Here is a 15,579-nt window from a genome sequence, read left to right as displayed (position 1 = left end):
GGCTACTGATTGATGGATAGGGATAAAGTAATAATAGACAACTAAGGGAAGAAAGAATTGGGATACTTGATTTTATTTCTGGATGTCATTTTTCCTTTTGCTGAAAAGGAAATGTAACACAGAAAGGGATATAAAGAGTGGGAGGATAAAATGACTCAGGGACCTGCAAAATTGGATAACATTCTTAGTTGGACTGCATGGACCAGCAGTATTTGAGAACTGGAGGTAAGTTCTACAGGAAAAAAAGATTGACCCATAGAGTCTGGAAGGTCTCTACTGAAATAGTAGATTGTTGAAATATATAACAAACACAAGTCTGTGATAACCTTTCTCATTATCACACATTGTAGACACTTATGGACTTGTTCATGATAGCACAGATAACCTATCAGAAAATACCATTCTCATATCCCTGACATTTCTGTTCATTAGCGTATCTTCTACTTATTCATATTACTTTTCTTTCCCCCTCCAAACGTCCTGGCAAAAACAGTGAATGTGAAGTCATCCTGACATGAAGCATTGAATTTGAATGTCAGGACCTTTGTATGTCCTTTGTCTCATATTACTGTTTGTGTTGATATTGCCTTAACCAAAGTGACTTTCACTGTCAAGTGCTGAGTGGATGTGCTGTCAGAAAGTTAGAGACTTGGCAATGAACCTTGATTTCACTCACTACTATTCATCGAAGTTCATTCTCTTCCTCCATGTGCAAAGGTGTCAAATAGCACATGAAGATGCTTTTTGATTTTCCTAGTGATATAGATTGTAAAAAGCAAGAGTAATCAATTATTTTAACTTATTACAAAATATTTTTGAGCAAGTATGGATTATACCTCAGATAAAAACCTTATATTCTTTGCACAGAATCCAAATACGTTGCCCAGCACAACTAACTTGACTAGGCACAAAAGAAATTTGTGGAAAGTTTCCCTCCTTTCCTGTGTTGATTGGCAAATGAGTCACACTGTAGTTGTTACTGCAGCCTAGTGATTTAGGATAATAACAGTGACACATGGTACTTCTCCCTTTCACAGAAGGGATAAACACTAGAAGAAATAACAATACATTCTCCAGTCTATAGGTCAATACTGTCATAGGTATTATTTGCATCAACCAAGTCATTTATTTATAGCATTGGGGCCTCTCAGCTTAGATGAAGTTTTTGGTGATAGCCAAAGCAGAGAAAATCTTACAGATGCTGAACAGTGGCTATGAGAGAAGATCTCTCTTCTGGATGGGTGTAATTGTCACCTGAATTTGTACTTGAACAGCCAGTTCTCACATAACAACATAATAATCTGTTTTACTATTTATCTATGTTAATCTGGGAGTAATTTATTACACCAGTTTAAGAGAAACCAGCTGATTCTCTAATCATTTGCTTGAATAATACAGAAGTCCGGTTGCCTGAAAATATTACTTTTTAATGAAAGGGAGAGGACCTAGACTATGCAGTAACCTAGGTAAGTTTATGAAGAACAACTGCTTCTGTAAAGTCGTCATCTACACTATAAAGTGTTTGTATAGTTCTATTCTAGAGTCTGGAGAACCTGTTAATAACATGTAAAATAGTTAGAAGTAGAGTAGCAGAAGTAAAAACTTGGATTGGATAAAGACATGTATTTTCACTGACTCTATGATACAAATTCATACATCTTACTGAATGTTCATAAGGAAGATATATTAGTTCCAACATGTCTCAACCACCAGAGCAAGACACAACTTGATGGGGATATTAGTATCTCCAGTGATGTAATGGAATTAACTAGTAGGAGGTCTAAATCTGATAAACGTCTCAGTAGACCATGGTTTAAAAATTAATACAGTAAGGACTGACTATTATATTAAATCAAAGGTATTTATTTATACTTCAGTATTCATTGCCTAATTTTGACAGACAAATTTTTAATTTGTTTGTCACCTTGATTACTGTGTGCAATTCTGGGCACCACAGTACAAAAAGGATGCAAAACTGTTGGAAAGTGTCCAGAGAAGGGCTACAAAGATGGTGAAGGGCCTAGAGGGGAAGACATAAGCGGAGTGGCTGAGGTCACTTGGCCTGCTCAGCTTGGAAAAGAGGAAGCTGAGGGGAGACCTCATCGCGGTCTATAGCTTGCTCACGAGGGGGAGTGGAAGGGAAGGCGCCGATCTATTCTCCTTAGTCACCAGTGATAGGAACCACGGGAATGGTGTCAAGCTGAGGCAGGGGAGGTTAAAGCTAGACATCAGGAAGGGGTTCTTCACCAAGAGGGTTGTCGCACACTGGAACAGGCTCCCCAGGGAAGTAGTCACTGCACCAGCGCTGTTGGAGTTTAAGAAGCATTTGGACTGCGCACTTAGTCACATGGTCTGAATTTTTGGGTAGACCTGTTTGGAGCCAGGAGTTGGACTCGATGATCCTTGGGGGTCCCTTCCAACTCGGGATATTCTATGATTCTATGATTTACCTTTTCTAAACTGAATGCATGAAAGAGAATTCAAGGGTTATTTGTAGGGAGAGCTACAGGAGGCTATCCACATGCACACAATGCATATTGTTAATAGAATGAATATTTTATGTCATGCCTTTCTATTTTGCTTTATGTAACTTAGGTCTTAAACATTCAAGATGCAAGAAAAGTCAGTACATCAGTTCAAAATTCATGAAATTACAAATTAAAAAAAAAGAAAAGATATACTTTAGAGTATGAATGAGGACAGATTTCTATTTTGAGTTTCTTCAAAGAAGCACAATATGTAATTATAATTAGCTGATTGGCAGTCATTCAGCATGGTGATTTTAAAATGTTATACAATTTGTTCTGCAATCCATTTTCAGAGTTACATGACTGCTAATTTTAAAGAATGATACAGTTTGAGATGCTTTATACTTTAGGGACTTGAATAGTTGAAAATCATACTAATTTCCATTTTAACTTGAATGTTAGTCCTTAAGTATGATAGTGAACCAAAAATGTCTGACACACTATGTTAAGAATATGTCTAAAAAGGGTCTGGTCTGGACTTACTTACTCAGCTAATTTTAGGCAACTTTTACTCGATTTACTGAGAAATAGATTTTCATACTGAGATCCAACATCTGTTGTCTGTTGAACCTTTTTCTGTGTGTATAGAGCATGTGGACATCTACTGCATATTGGACTGACATGTAAAATTAAAGTAAATTTTATATAGTTAAAACAAAAGCTTGGAAACTCTGCTTTAGGGTAAGAGATGGCTATATGTAATGCATGCTTCAAATTGTGTTATTTGTGCAAGTTCATGTTTCATAAAACTGATCACGTGCCTATTTTTTCGATTCTGTTAAAGATCAGAATGTGGTGGTTAATAGATGTTTCTCCTGTTATTTCCTGCTGCTGAGAATTTGCTTCCCGCTATTGATCAGGACTGTTTTAATTTTAGATTAACATGGTTTTTTCCTTTGCCTTTCACTAGTTTCAGGGTTTTTGTTTTCAATTCTTTAAGAAGAGACCAAGTAAAAAATCTCATGCCAAATTTTGTAATATTGCAACACTTAGTTTGTCATCTACAGATGAAGTAACTTGGATTGTTTCTGTGGGCTGTTTTCACTGCCCTTAGAGCACTTCTAAAATAGCTCAACCTCTCTTTGCTATTATTAGTTACAAGTGTACACTTTGTTCTGGTGACATTTTTAAAGAACCTCATGTGTCCTAAGGTATGTTAGACATACTATTTATCAGCTTAGTTCTAGAGAAAAGCACTTAGGTCCTTTGGCTTCAGGAACAGAAATTTGGGGATCAATCACAAGACTGCAAAGAAATCCCTGTGTAATAGCTACCATATTCTACTATTTCACTTCACTTTAAAAGGGCTAAATTAAAATTGTAGATGCCAGTTGTTGGGCCATTAAATACTGGTGCATTTAAAAGGTGCAATTGCTGCACCTTTAGCTCCCCTCCCTAACCTGTCCCCCCTTCTCTCCCCCAGCTGTTACCTGAAGATCTTTTTCTGTAATTGTTGCAGTATTTATACAGCACTGAGCTTTCAGTAGCATTTCAGTAGCATTTCAGTGGAAGAAAGGTTGAGGGAACTGGGCTTGTTTAGCTTGGAGAAGAGAAGGCTCCAGGGAGACCTCATTGTGGCCTTCCAGTATTTGAAGGGAGCATACAAACAGGAGGCGGAACACCTGTTTACATGTGTTGATAGTGATAGGACAAGGGGGAATGGTTTTAAACTAAGGCAGGGGAGATTTAGGTTAGAGATTAGGAGAAAGTTTTTCACTCAGAGGGTGGTGAGGCACTGGCACAGGCTGCCCAGACAGGTTGTGGATGCCCCATCCCTGGAGGCATTCAAGGCCAGGCTGGATGTGGCTCTGGGCAGCCTGCTCTAGTGGTTGGCAACACTGCCCAGAGCAGGGGGGTTGAAACTCTATGATCTTTAAGGTCCTTTTCAACCCAGGCCATTATATGATTCTATGATTATTTGTTTCTATGATTCTATGATTTAGGTCTCTGATGTAGGTAAGGGTTACTCTAAGATAATATATTACATAGGCTCCCTAACATGACATTTCTGCACTTTACCAATCTTTTTAATTGCAGTGAGATTTTCATGGTTTATTTTCAGAGAAATAAAAACTTCCCCAGCATCATTCTGTTTCCTTCAGCCATTCTACTTCTAGAATTTCTTCATCATATTTGAACATAATTATAGTTGTAGCATCTCACTAACAGCTGAATAGGAGCTAGTATTAATGCACAAAGAAGATTCTAGGGATGCAGCAGTCATGCCTGTTTTCTTTTAAAGTGTGCGGATAATAAGGTAAATGAGAAAGTAATGATATCTCATATCCAGGGTTTAGAAGATTCCTGTCTAAAGGGAATGCTTTCTTGAATCCTTGACTGAACAACAGGTAAAGATTATTATTATTTTTTAAAAGTTATACAGTTATTGAATTTCAACCGATCTCTTTTGTGCTATGCAAATAAGTCCTCTGAAATATTGAATTTGGGTCATTGACAATAAAGTAAATCAAAAAATATTTCTGCTAGAATAGATGGAGTATCACCAATATAAAAATTTAAGGGAAGGAAAATAGGTCAAGACATTGATGAATATGCAGACAGCTGAAGCTTATTGCTTTCAGTTTAATTTTTCTTTCTTTTTGGTATTGAGAAGTAAGTACACAATCTTTCGAAAAGAAATGGGTTGTATTCCATTTTTAACTCATTGTTTCTCAACAAATTACACCACTAAAGTACAAGAATAAAAGAGCTTCTTGTTGCATGGAACATTATGTCTTTTATTCCTGTTTCTTCATGAAGGATGGACACTTGTCAAAATATATTTTAATATGCATACTAGAGAATTGAGAAGAACGTTGAACTAAAGTAAGATATTTGAGTAGTTGGGTAATGCAATAGAAATTTCACAGCATAAACAACAGAAAAGTCATTTCTCCACTGACCAGGGTTTGTCTTCCTTTCATTGTAACTCTTCTCTTGCCCTTCAGTCTTGCACTGAAACCTTTGTATTTTTGTTTGATGATTATCTTTGTTCTGTAAATAAACAAAACAAGCCCAGTGTTTTGAAATTCATGTTCAAACTTGTATTGGGTGTAGGTGGCAAGGTTTTGGTAGTGGGGGAGCTGCAGAGGTGGCCTGCGGGAGGAGATGGTAGCCAATTCTAGCTGTGTCTGCAACAGACCCACTGCAGGACACAGTGGAGCCCATTGGCACAGAAGATAGTGCATCTGGGAAAGCATACTTAAACCTGCAGACACCAAGGTGAGAGAAGAAGCAGTGGGAGGAGGTGCTCCAGAAACTGTAGCAGATATTCCCCTGCAGCTTTGGAGAGGATGTCAGTGGAGCAGGTATTTCCCTACATGCCAAGTAGGTGGATAAACCCTGAAGGAACCATGGCCCATGAAGAACCCAAGCTGTTTTATCCTAAGGACTGGAGCTTGTGGAGACAATCCACACTGGAGCAGGGGAAAAGTGTGAGGCGGAAGGAGCAGCAGAGAGGAACTCTTATAGACTGACTGCATCCCCCATTTCCCATCCCAATCCTGAGTTGCCTGGGGGGAATAGGGTGGAAGAGGCAGAGGAGTTGAGAAAGAAGGAGTGAAGCTGAGCTTGGGAAAGAAGTAATGTGGGGGAAATCTTTTAATTTGTCTTTGTTTCTCACCATCCACCTCTAATTTAATTGGCAATAAAGTAAATTTGTTTTCCGCAAGTTGAGTCTGTTTTGCCTGTGATGGCAATTGGTAACTGATTTCTCTCTTTTTTTTTATTCTGACCCATGAGCTTTTTCATATTATTTTCTCCCTCTGTTCTGTTGAGAAGGGAAATCGAGAGAGCAGCTGTGTGGGCATCTGGCAATAAATTCTGTTTAACTCTTCTGTTCTAAATCACTATCAATGTAAGTACAATCTGTGGTTAATAATTAAAATTGTACATAGAAGGTTTTCTCTGAGGTGCTGAGAAAAAGAGTTTTAGAAATAAAGACTTATCAGGCTTTAATATTTCTAAAGACTGATAACAAGGCATCTAAAAACTGATATGTTTAAGGTGGGAGTGTTGTAACCAAGAGGTCCAATACTATCTTTGAAATACTAAATTATTATGTTCTACACTGTTAGAGAAATGTGGAAAATCCCTCTAAGAGAGCAAGTTCCCTTAAAAGCAAATAAATTCTAAGAAAAAAGTGCATAAGGATCTCATTGGGGCTATAAAGGACTCCAGCAGTTAAAATTTAAAATATTAATATGTTGGCTGAAGAGTTAGTTTCATGAATATTTTATTGCTCAACCTTATTTCCTTTTGTGTCTCTTAATTTTTTTCTGAACTTAAAATAACATTTAAAACTGTCTGTTAAGGGTCAACCTTTTTCTTCTCTTCCTGGTTGTTTCTTATTTATTTATTTACTTGGTTACTGCCAAAAGAAGCACTTAGAAGTCTGTGAAGAAGTGTGTTCTCTTTTTTTTTTCCTGTGCACTCCTGACCTTCCTTTCTTTCATCAAACAAACTTCTCCCCTGACAAACATCAATCTGAGGCTAGTTGTTACATGTAAAAACAAACCAAAAAAAGATTGAAACAAAAACTAAAGAAATTGTATTCTGCTTATTTTTAAGGTTACCTGCTCAAAACCAAAAATGATATTTTCAGTTGCTTGTCATTTGAGTTAATATGTGCTATATTGAATGTCTGTCTCTGAAAGACTACTTTCTGAAAAGTTCAGCCAGGAATGGTTTAGTCAATTAAACTAATGAAGCTTGAGAGTATAGGTAATATTATGATCATTCTTTATATTGACCCCTCTTATTTGGATGTGTCTTGCATACTGATTCTTTTGAACAGGAATCTGAAACTATCATGGGGCATTGCTTTTATCACTACCATGAAAATCTGTAAGACCTTGATTAGAGCATGTAATTTTGGGAAAAAAAATCACAGGCCAAATCTACTCAGCAGGAAAATCTTTGTTTTAGTTGCTGTTATCTTCCTAAACACTATCATTTTTGGGCATCACTAAGTTTCTCTGAGGTCATTGATGATTAATATATGCAGTCCTTTTGCAGACTGAATAAATTCAGTCCTCGTGCCAAAGGTGCGAACTCTCAGGGAAAGGGTTGACTTTGATTGTAATACTGTATACTGTCAGCAACAAAAGCCTATCTCTTATGCCCTCAGTAATGTTCTTTCTCCTGCCCTTTTTCTATAAATTTCAAACAAGATGGAGAAGAAAGATACATATTTTAATACAAGGTAGAGATAATGTAACTGTCATGGTATATCAAAACAATAATAACTATCATATGGGGAAAGCAGTCCCTTGGGTGACTTTGGTCAGCTTTGCTCTCTATCTTCTTTCTTATTTCTGCTGCTTTCTGTGTTTTCCATGAACGAATGTACATTTCATCTTCACTGACATTTTTAAATCAGGTGGTGACTTTTAGTTTTCAACTCAGTCCACATGTTTTTTCAGTGCCCTCGCGAGTGTTCTTGACTTCTTCATCAAACAGTAGATGTCCCAGTCCCACCTAAAGGTCACAGTCAGTATGAGTTATTGCAGAACAAAACATAGTACATTTGTAATATTTTTTTTCTTTGACAGACTACTAAACAGCTGAAAGCAAAAATGGCAATCTATTTGATTGTAAAGGAGATGGGCAAAGGGTTCAAGCTTCTAGCGTAAGTGACTTTTGAACCTGGTGTTCTCTCTATCATATTAAGTAATGTATTATCTTCGTCCTTTAACAAACTTACAATCTCGGTTAATATATGGGAAACACTGACACAGTTTGCTTGCAACATTAGCTTTACAATGACAGGTTTAAGTTTTGGAAATTCAAATCTTTATCTGTCTAAGGAAAAGGACTTGTATTTATAGCTTCAATTCATTACTACATTTTCAGCATATATTCTAAGATATAAATTAAGTCCCAGACAATATCAATATGGAAACCTTTCAGGAGACCTTCAGACTGAAGACTTTCACAACATTAATGATTACCTTTCTTAAGATCAGTTAATTGGTTTTCCAATTAGATTTAGTCAGAAACCCTAGAGTGAAGTCTGTTATTTCAAAGAAAGTCACGCTGCTTCTAGTCTTGCTTCCAGGCTAATGATGCCTAAATGCATGCACAGAATAATTTATATTGGAAGGGATTTCTGGAGTTCTTTTGGTCCAACCTCCATCTCAAGTCAGGCCAACCTTGAGCAGGTAGACTGGGGTCTTGTCCAGTTGAGTTTTGAATATCTCCAAGTATTTCACAACCTCTGGAAAACCGGTACCAGGGTTAGTGAAAGTGACTGGGAAGATTCTTTTATGAGAATCAACTCAGAGTTTGACTTGTTGCAACTTATGCCTATTGCTTCTTGTCCTGTCACTTTACACCTCCAAGAATCTGGCTTTGTTTCCTCTGTGCTTTCCCATTGGTTTGTTAAAGACTGCAATAAGGTCTTTATTCAAACTCACTAAAAAACTGTGGTGTGGATATTAAACCTGTGACCTGTGATTTTAAGACAATATATGTTTTAAAATAGTCTTTACTGGGAAAAAATGTATTCCTAAACTAGCAAAAGATTAGGTCTCTCTCTCTCTCTTTTTTTTTTTTTTTTTTTTTGGTATGTGTGTCTTAATAGGAATCAACAGTTGTTCTCTTCACATTTTAAACTACTACATCCTTAGACTTCATGCATGTATTTTCTTATTACATGTTTATAAAGATACAAACTATCTGCAAACAGCCCTCAGTGACTCGTAGAAGCCTTAAAATAGATATGCTCTTCAAGACTATTGATAAAACGGAAAGTTGGATGCAATTGTAAGGGGCTGCCTTGTTAGTAGTATACTGTGCTGGCATAATACACATTTTTCCATATGGTGAGGCAGGACTCTTCCAGTCATTATATGCTCTCATTCAAATTCTGCCTGCTGCAGGAAATTAGCACTGTTCACACTTGTTTAGGCTTAATAAAAATCATTTTTGCTAAAGCACAGGGATAAGGTCACCATCTGCCACATGAAAATGCCAATTTCAAATGAGCAGCAGTCAAAAGAGAGTGTCTTTCATTTTTCAACACTTTCAGAATAAACTTAATAGAAGAAATCTTAATTGATTCTGACACCTATCAGACCACAAGATAACATTAACATATCAGATTTTCAGATCTTCTGCTCTAATTGCAGATGTGTACTTTCAAGGAACATTTTATTATAGTGTCATGAGTATTTCATGGACTACATTACTGTTTTCAGCATTTCTCACATTTGGGAATATCTGACTATATACAGGATGCATTTGGGAACCCTTCCTTAAGTATGAAGGCAATAGATCAAATTCATACCTAAGTCCAGTGATTCACCCCTCAGTTTTGATTTTTATTTGTTATTTTAAAATATCTGACCCCAAGAAGTATGTTCTGAAATATTTAAATAAAAAAAAATCTTTTACACATTTGTAACCTTTATCATAACCATTTAATTGTAGCAAAATCAAGTATTTATATGCATCATTATGTTATTCTCCTAAAACAGATCTCAAAGAAAATGATGCTTTTTTTGAGTTATAAAGAGCATTTATTCAGACTGCATGTATAACACATAATTAATGACTGCAGGATGAATGATTGAAAATGACCTTATAATGACCTGAGTGTTTTTATGTTAATAAAGGGGATTAAAAAATGCAACTCTGAGAAATTTAAGAGCTCTCTTACTTAAATTTGGAAACATCTGCTTTCCAAAACTATATTCAAAGATTTGTATCACAGAATCACAGAATCACAGAGAATTGTCTAGGTTGGAAGAGACCTCCAAGATCATCTAGTCCAACCTCTGTCCTAAGTCTTTCAAAAGAGGAAAACAAAACCTACATTTGATTATATTTTTAAATCTCCTTAGTCTGCAAATTGTCTAGTCATTATAAGTCATTATAAGTCATTATAGTCATTATAAGATTGTTTACTCATATGTATATTCAATGATTAGTACTGTAGTCATTTATTGTATATTGATATACATGTGTATATATATGTATATATATAGTTATCTTTTCATGTTTATGAAAATCAAGTAATCCAAGAATGAAGAGTAACAAAAAACTTAATCATTGACTGGTTTCTACTTTTACAACACACAAAAGAATCCCAAAGTTACGGGCTGAGAACAGAGTGAGAATGCTGATTTGGTAGCTAAAGGGATAAAAGTTACTTATCACAGCTACAGAAACAAATAGTGGACAAAAGAAAGTTGGGATAGGTTATTTCCACCCTACTTGACAAATAAAATATATATTTCTGTATGACGTGTATCCTAGCATGAACTAAATGTTGTGTGATTTTCTGCTTCCCTCAGTCACTGTTTTTGGCTCTATTCAGAAATTGAATGCTGACCTCTAACAATTTCCAAAAAATTATCCAGAGAGGTTTATGAGCTGGATGTTTGCTTTGCTCTCACTGCAGTTTTTGGATTGGGTAACTGTAAGCATAAGTTGCCCTTTATCTCAAATGTGAGTAGCTCATTTCTTTATTGATGGCCCTAGTATTGCAGCTGCTGCAAAGTCAACTTCATTTGCTTCAGATTGATATTCAGCAGATATTCCAGATGACCTCATGGTTTACTTCCTAGGTGCCATTCTTTTAAAAACAAAAAGCATATTGCTTTAGAATCAATTAATAAGAATGCAACTGCTTTGCACTGCCTTATACCTGACTATACCAATGTAAAAGTTACAATGGTGATCACTTTCCAAGTGAGTGTGCTTCAGCCACTGCTTTTGGTCTGTTCATTACTAAATAGCCACTTTTGTCATCTGTACACTTTACTCTTAGACAGTGTTTCTTAACCTTGTAACATGTTTTTTTCTCTCTCCCTCCTCTTTCTCTTCTGAGGAGATGCTTTTATATGCGAGATTCTATTTCCATACTGTTCAATTCCTCCATTAAATATAAGGGGGATATAAATCCCAGAAGAGACAATAAGGGAGAAATGTGCATTGATTTTCTTCTATCATATTTTAAAGACATCTGCAGATTTTTTCATTTATAGGAGAGGCCTTTTAAGCCTGTGACCAAGCTTGCACTTGAAATCATGTTCAGGCAGCTTGAATTAAAGCCTAGATCTTAAGTGAACTTCATGGTATGACTTGGGTAAAGAAAAATGAGCAAGGATGCATTATTGTTCATATACTACATACACAAATGCATGACTATATTCCCTAGCTATCATATAGATGGGTCAGGTATGAAATTAATCATGTGCATACAATCTTCTCTTGTGGTAATGTCATATAACTGGTGACAGGTGTGCCAAAGTACAAATGGGATTTTAGGTTTCCCATATTTTGTCTTCTTGTATGGGTATACAACCACCATATGATGTAGTAGATAAACCGAGCTGAGTCAACAGATACACCATGGGTAGGGACACTCATAGTCCCTGCTCTTAATAAGGAAAAGCACAAAAGTACCATAGAAAGTGTTACTTTTAATGAACAAGACCTAAATAAAAGCAGCTTTATTATGATGTTTCAATGTAATAAAATACTAAAAAAAAACAAGTCTAGAAGACTTGGAAATTAAAAAGTTGAGGAAACTAACATGTATGTTTATATTATTAACATTTCTCTCATTTCCTGTTTAGAACAGTTCTGTGACACTTTAGAAGCCGTTAGACTGGCATTGTAGTCACCTATGGAAAGTAGATTCAGTCTTCTTCAGTCACATCAGCAGCTAATATAAGTTACATTTTACAAGCATCTATACTCCAGAGAAGAAACATTCTTCAGTAGAATGGACTAAATTTTCTACCTGGCTCGTGTTTGTGATATAGTCAGCAGCAACCACTAGTGGGTGGCACACAACGCTGCTGCTCACAGGAGCAACAAAGCACCCTTGTGTAATGTAATGAAATCCTTCCCCAGGTTAGCATGACTCCTGCAACAGACGGCAAACTCGATTTAGTCTCTGCTCCTATTCACAATATTTTCTCCTATTTCTTCCAGCTGTGCAAAGGGTGGCCATAGCCACATATGAATGACAGTGTTATGTGATAGTGTATTGTTTCATTTTGTTCAGCTGTGGCTGAAGTCATTCCAGCTTACTTCTGGTTCAAGTTCAGCAACACTTCAAAATGGCAACTTCTTCTCCCTTAAATAAACAAACAAAAAAAATACATAGAAATTACAGCTTGAAACAATTTCCATTTGGGGAAGAAATGGGTTTGCTTCAGCTGCCTGGCTGTGCTTGTGCATTGAAGAGGGATCCAGTGTATTTTTTACTCAAGAATATGGGTAGTGCTGTCAAGATTAAACCCTTTTCAGCTTATCGTCCTTAACCTCCACATACACATCCACTGAAGTAAATTAGAGCAGGGTTTCATCCTAAAAATAGAAATATTAACATTTGTACAGCACTACTTTTGCTTCTGCTAAAAAAAAAAAAAAAGACTCTTTAAATGGTATTGTTCTACACTTAATGGCTTTTACTTCCATAACAAATACTTTACTTTTATAAATAAATATATTAACTGCTAATCTTGCAATTAAAGAACAAATTAAGGTCTGAAAAGTTCTGTTTCTGCCTTGTACTGTCATCAGAATAAAAAAGAGTGAATGTTAAATTAAGATTTCAGTTGCATCCTCAATAACACAGCTCTACTGTTTGCAATACATGATATAAGAGTGGTTGTTGAGTGTCATTTTGCATCTTTTCCTTTTGAGGGCTGTGTGGGGCTAGTAGAAGCCTGTTTTCTCTTCTTTCTTTAAAAAAAATGAACAGAACAAAAATCAAAACCAAACAGAAACAAAACAACAACAAAAAAGGCACAGCTGTGTCTTTCTCGGTTTCTTAAAAGAGATATAGTATTATTAAAGAATAAGAGACATTACTGGGCAGTGATCTATTACAGAGACAATCTATCAAGATAACTGGAGAACATATGGTGACCATTCCTATTGTTTTCTGGTCATACAGTCCATTAAAATTACTTTAACAATCTCCTTTCTTGACATAAGGATTTCTTTTCATAGCCAAGACCTACTTCCCCATACCTAACACTCATTACAACTATTAAAAGACAGAATTCCCTGAAGCAAGCACCTGTTCTATTGTCCTGGTGCTTTCTTTCTTCTTAGGTCTTGGTATGAGTTGAGAATCCTGTATCATTCACACAAAAGCCAGAGGAATACATTTTGCCTTTTGTAATAGGATTCTTTCATGAGACTCTTTGTAAATCAGTTTAGGTTTTTATTTGGTGGGTATGAGTAATCTATTACCTTAATGTTAGTGTGCTTATATATGGATCTTAGATTTGGACACGCTCACATGAAACAGGTTTATGAATTTCTTTCAGGGAACTAGAAAACAGTAATTGTTTAAAGAGACCATGCTGGAGCCAGTCATGGACAATATGTTTACTACCAGAGATCTCTCACTAAGCTTAAATCTACTTAAGACTTATATCTATTTTTATTTTTATTTTTATTTTATATCTTTAAACCTAAAATCCTCTCTTGACAGGGATTTGTACTACAGTCTATTTGTCTTTAAAATCTATATATTTGTCTGTATCTGTCAAAATCATATGATACTTAAACCTGCATGTATGCAGTTATTTTTCTCTCTACACAATTTTGTGTGAAATAGTAGAAAATACTAGTTGAAATTCAATACTATATTCTAAGGAAACATTACAAACTCCTGAAGTTCTTGTAAACAGGTCTGAATAACACTAAGGATCAACTGCTTAATGTAAGTGTGCCTAGAATTAAAACAGAGTTCAAACTTGAATGTTGCAATTTAAAACTCAAATATGAGTTAAACATACAGTGTTAAACAAATGTGTGGAAAAAAAAAAAAAGGAATACATAGTAATGTAGGATCCTCTGAAGGATTTTCTACCTTTTTTAAAGTGATCTGTGAAACTGGTTAAATTTGAAGGTTAAGAATGTACCTTCTTCACATATGGCCCTACTCTCTGTAGCCTCAATTTTGGACCTTGATATAATGTAAATAAAAGAAAAATAAAAATTAACGATACACTGTTAGCTTAAATGGTTTCTGAAACTGTAAAGAGTTGTTATAAGGAGTTGAAATAAACACAAAATAGGCTTAGAATACAGCATATAATCAGATGTTAAATAAACTTGTTTCTTGAACAAGAACCTAATTTCAGGCAGGTCAAGGCATTTACCTTAAAAATCTGAATATGATTATACTTTCTAATCCTTCTCTGGCAGACAAGTAAAGATTTTAAGGAGCCTTATTTATACTAAATTCTCTTGTTGTTCTGCAAAGGGACCTAAAAATGGATAACTGTACTTTTCTCCACTGTAATATTTTCTCCATATTTCCAGAGTGGTTGAACAAGCACTTTTGTGTAGAAAAAATATAAAAGTGTAATAATAAGAAAGATTGTCCAGTAAAGCCCAACCACTGCTATAGTTCATAAAAAAATGGAGCTTTGATCTAAAAATAAATCACTTTCAATTACTTGTGTTATGTAGTAGAGGTCCATCTCTGCTGTCTTGTTAGTTTCTCACCAGGGAAATCATGAGAGTTGGCTTTTCGCCTCTGTTTTAGCAAGGTAGTTTTATATCTTTGCTTGCTGCTAACTTTGTTTCATTTTTAGATGTACTGTAACAATAGAAATGAGGAAGAACCACAATCTCAATTTCTGCAATATACATTTAGTTCTAAATTATCATACTCTCTTTGACAAATTATTTGTTGCATTATTTAATAGTGAGAACTCTATATATTGTTTGTATTTTAATTAAATGTAACCTAAATTCAGAATCAGTCTCTAAAGATTGAGAACAGTGTTCTGGGTTTTCATTATATTAGTACGTATGAGTCAATTAATTGTACATTTTGGTAAATGGGTCTGTAGGGGTGCTTTTAGAGAGGAAGACTTTGTTTCAAAGTGGATTTTTGGATTGCACAGAATATTTACTATGTTGGTATTTATTCATTTGGTTTCATATTTGTTATAGTCTGTGATATGATGACCTTTTTTTTTTTTCACTTTTATTAGCTCATACAGAAAAAAAAAAGCTGATTTGTCAACATTAAGATAATAGTCTGACACATGTAACAGAGAAAGAATGA

At 35.4% G+C, this 15,579-nt stretch overlaps 2 protein-coding genes across 12 annotated transcripts in view; one reads left to right on the top strand and one right to left on the bottom strand.

Moving 5' to 3' along the window:
* GRIK2 (glutamate ionotropic receptor kainate type subunit 2) overlaps positions 1-15,579 on the top strand; it is a 407,268-nt gene that overhangs the window by 44,660 nt on the left and 347,029 nt on the right. The gene's annotated exons all lie outside the window — the stretch shown is intronic.
* The window catches only part of LOC308192568 (uncharacterized protein), a 36,866-nt gene continuing 23,169 nt past the window's right edge, over positions 1,883-15,579 (bottom strand). Inside the window, exon 2 of the mRNA XM_080586288.1 lies at positions 1,883-12,618. Coding sequence (XP_080442414.1) covers positions 12,586-12,618 — 33 coding nt within the window. The 3' untranslated portion in view covers positions 1,883-12,585. The remainder of the gene's footprint in view (positions 12,619-15,579) is intronic.

The sequence above is a fragment of the Anser brachyrhynchus genome, assembly GCF_964034855.1.
Source record: "Anser brachyrhynchus genome assembly, chromosome: 3".
In the NCBI taxonomy this organism is placed as follows: domain Eukaryota; kingdom Metazoa; phylum Chordata; class Aves; order Anseriformes; family Anatidae; genus Anser; species Anser brachyrhynchus.
This window is presented reverse-complemented; position numbering and strand designations above follow the sequence as displayed.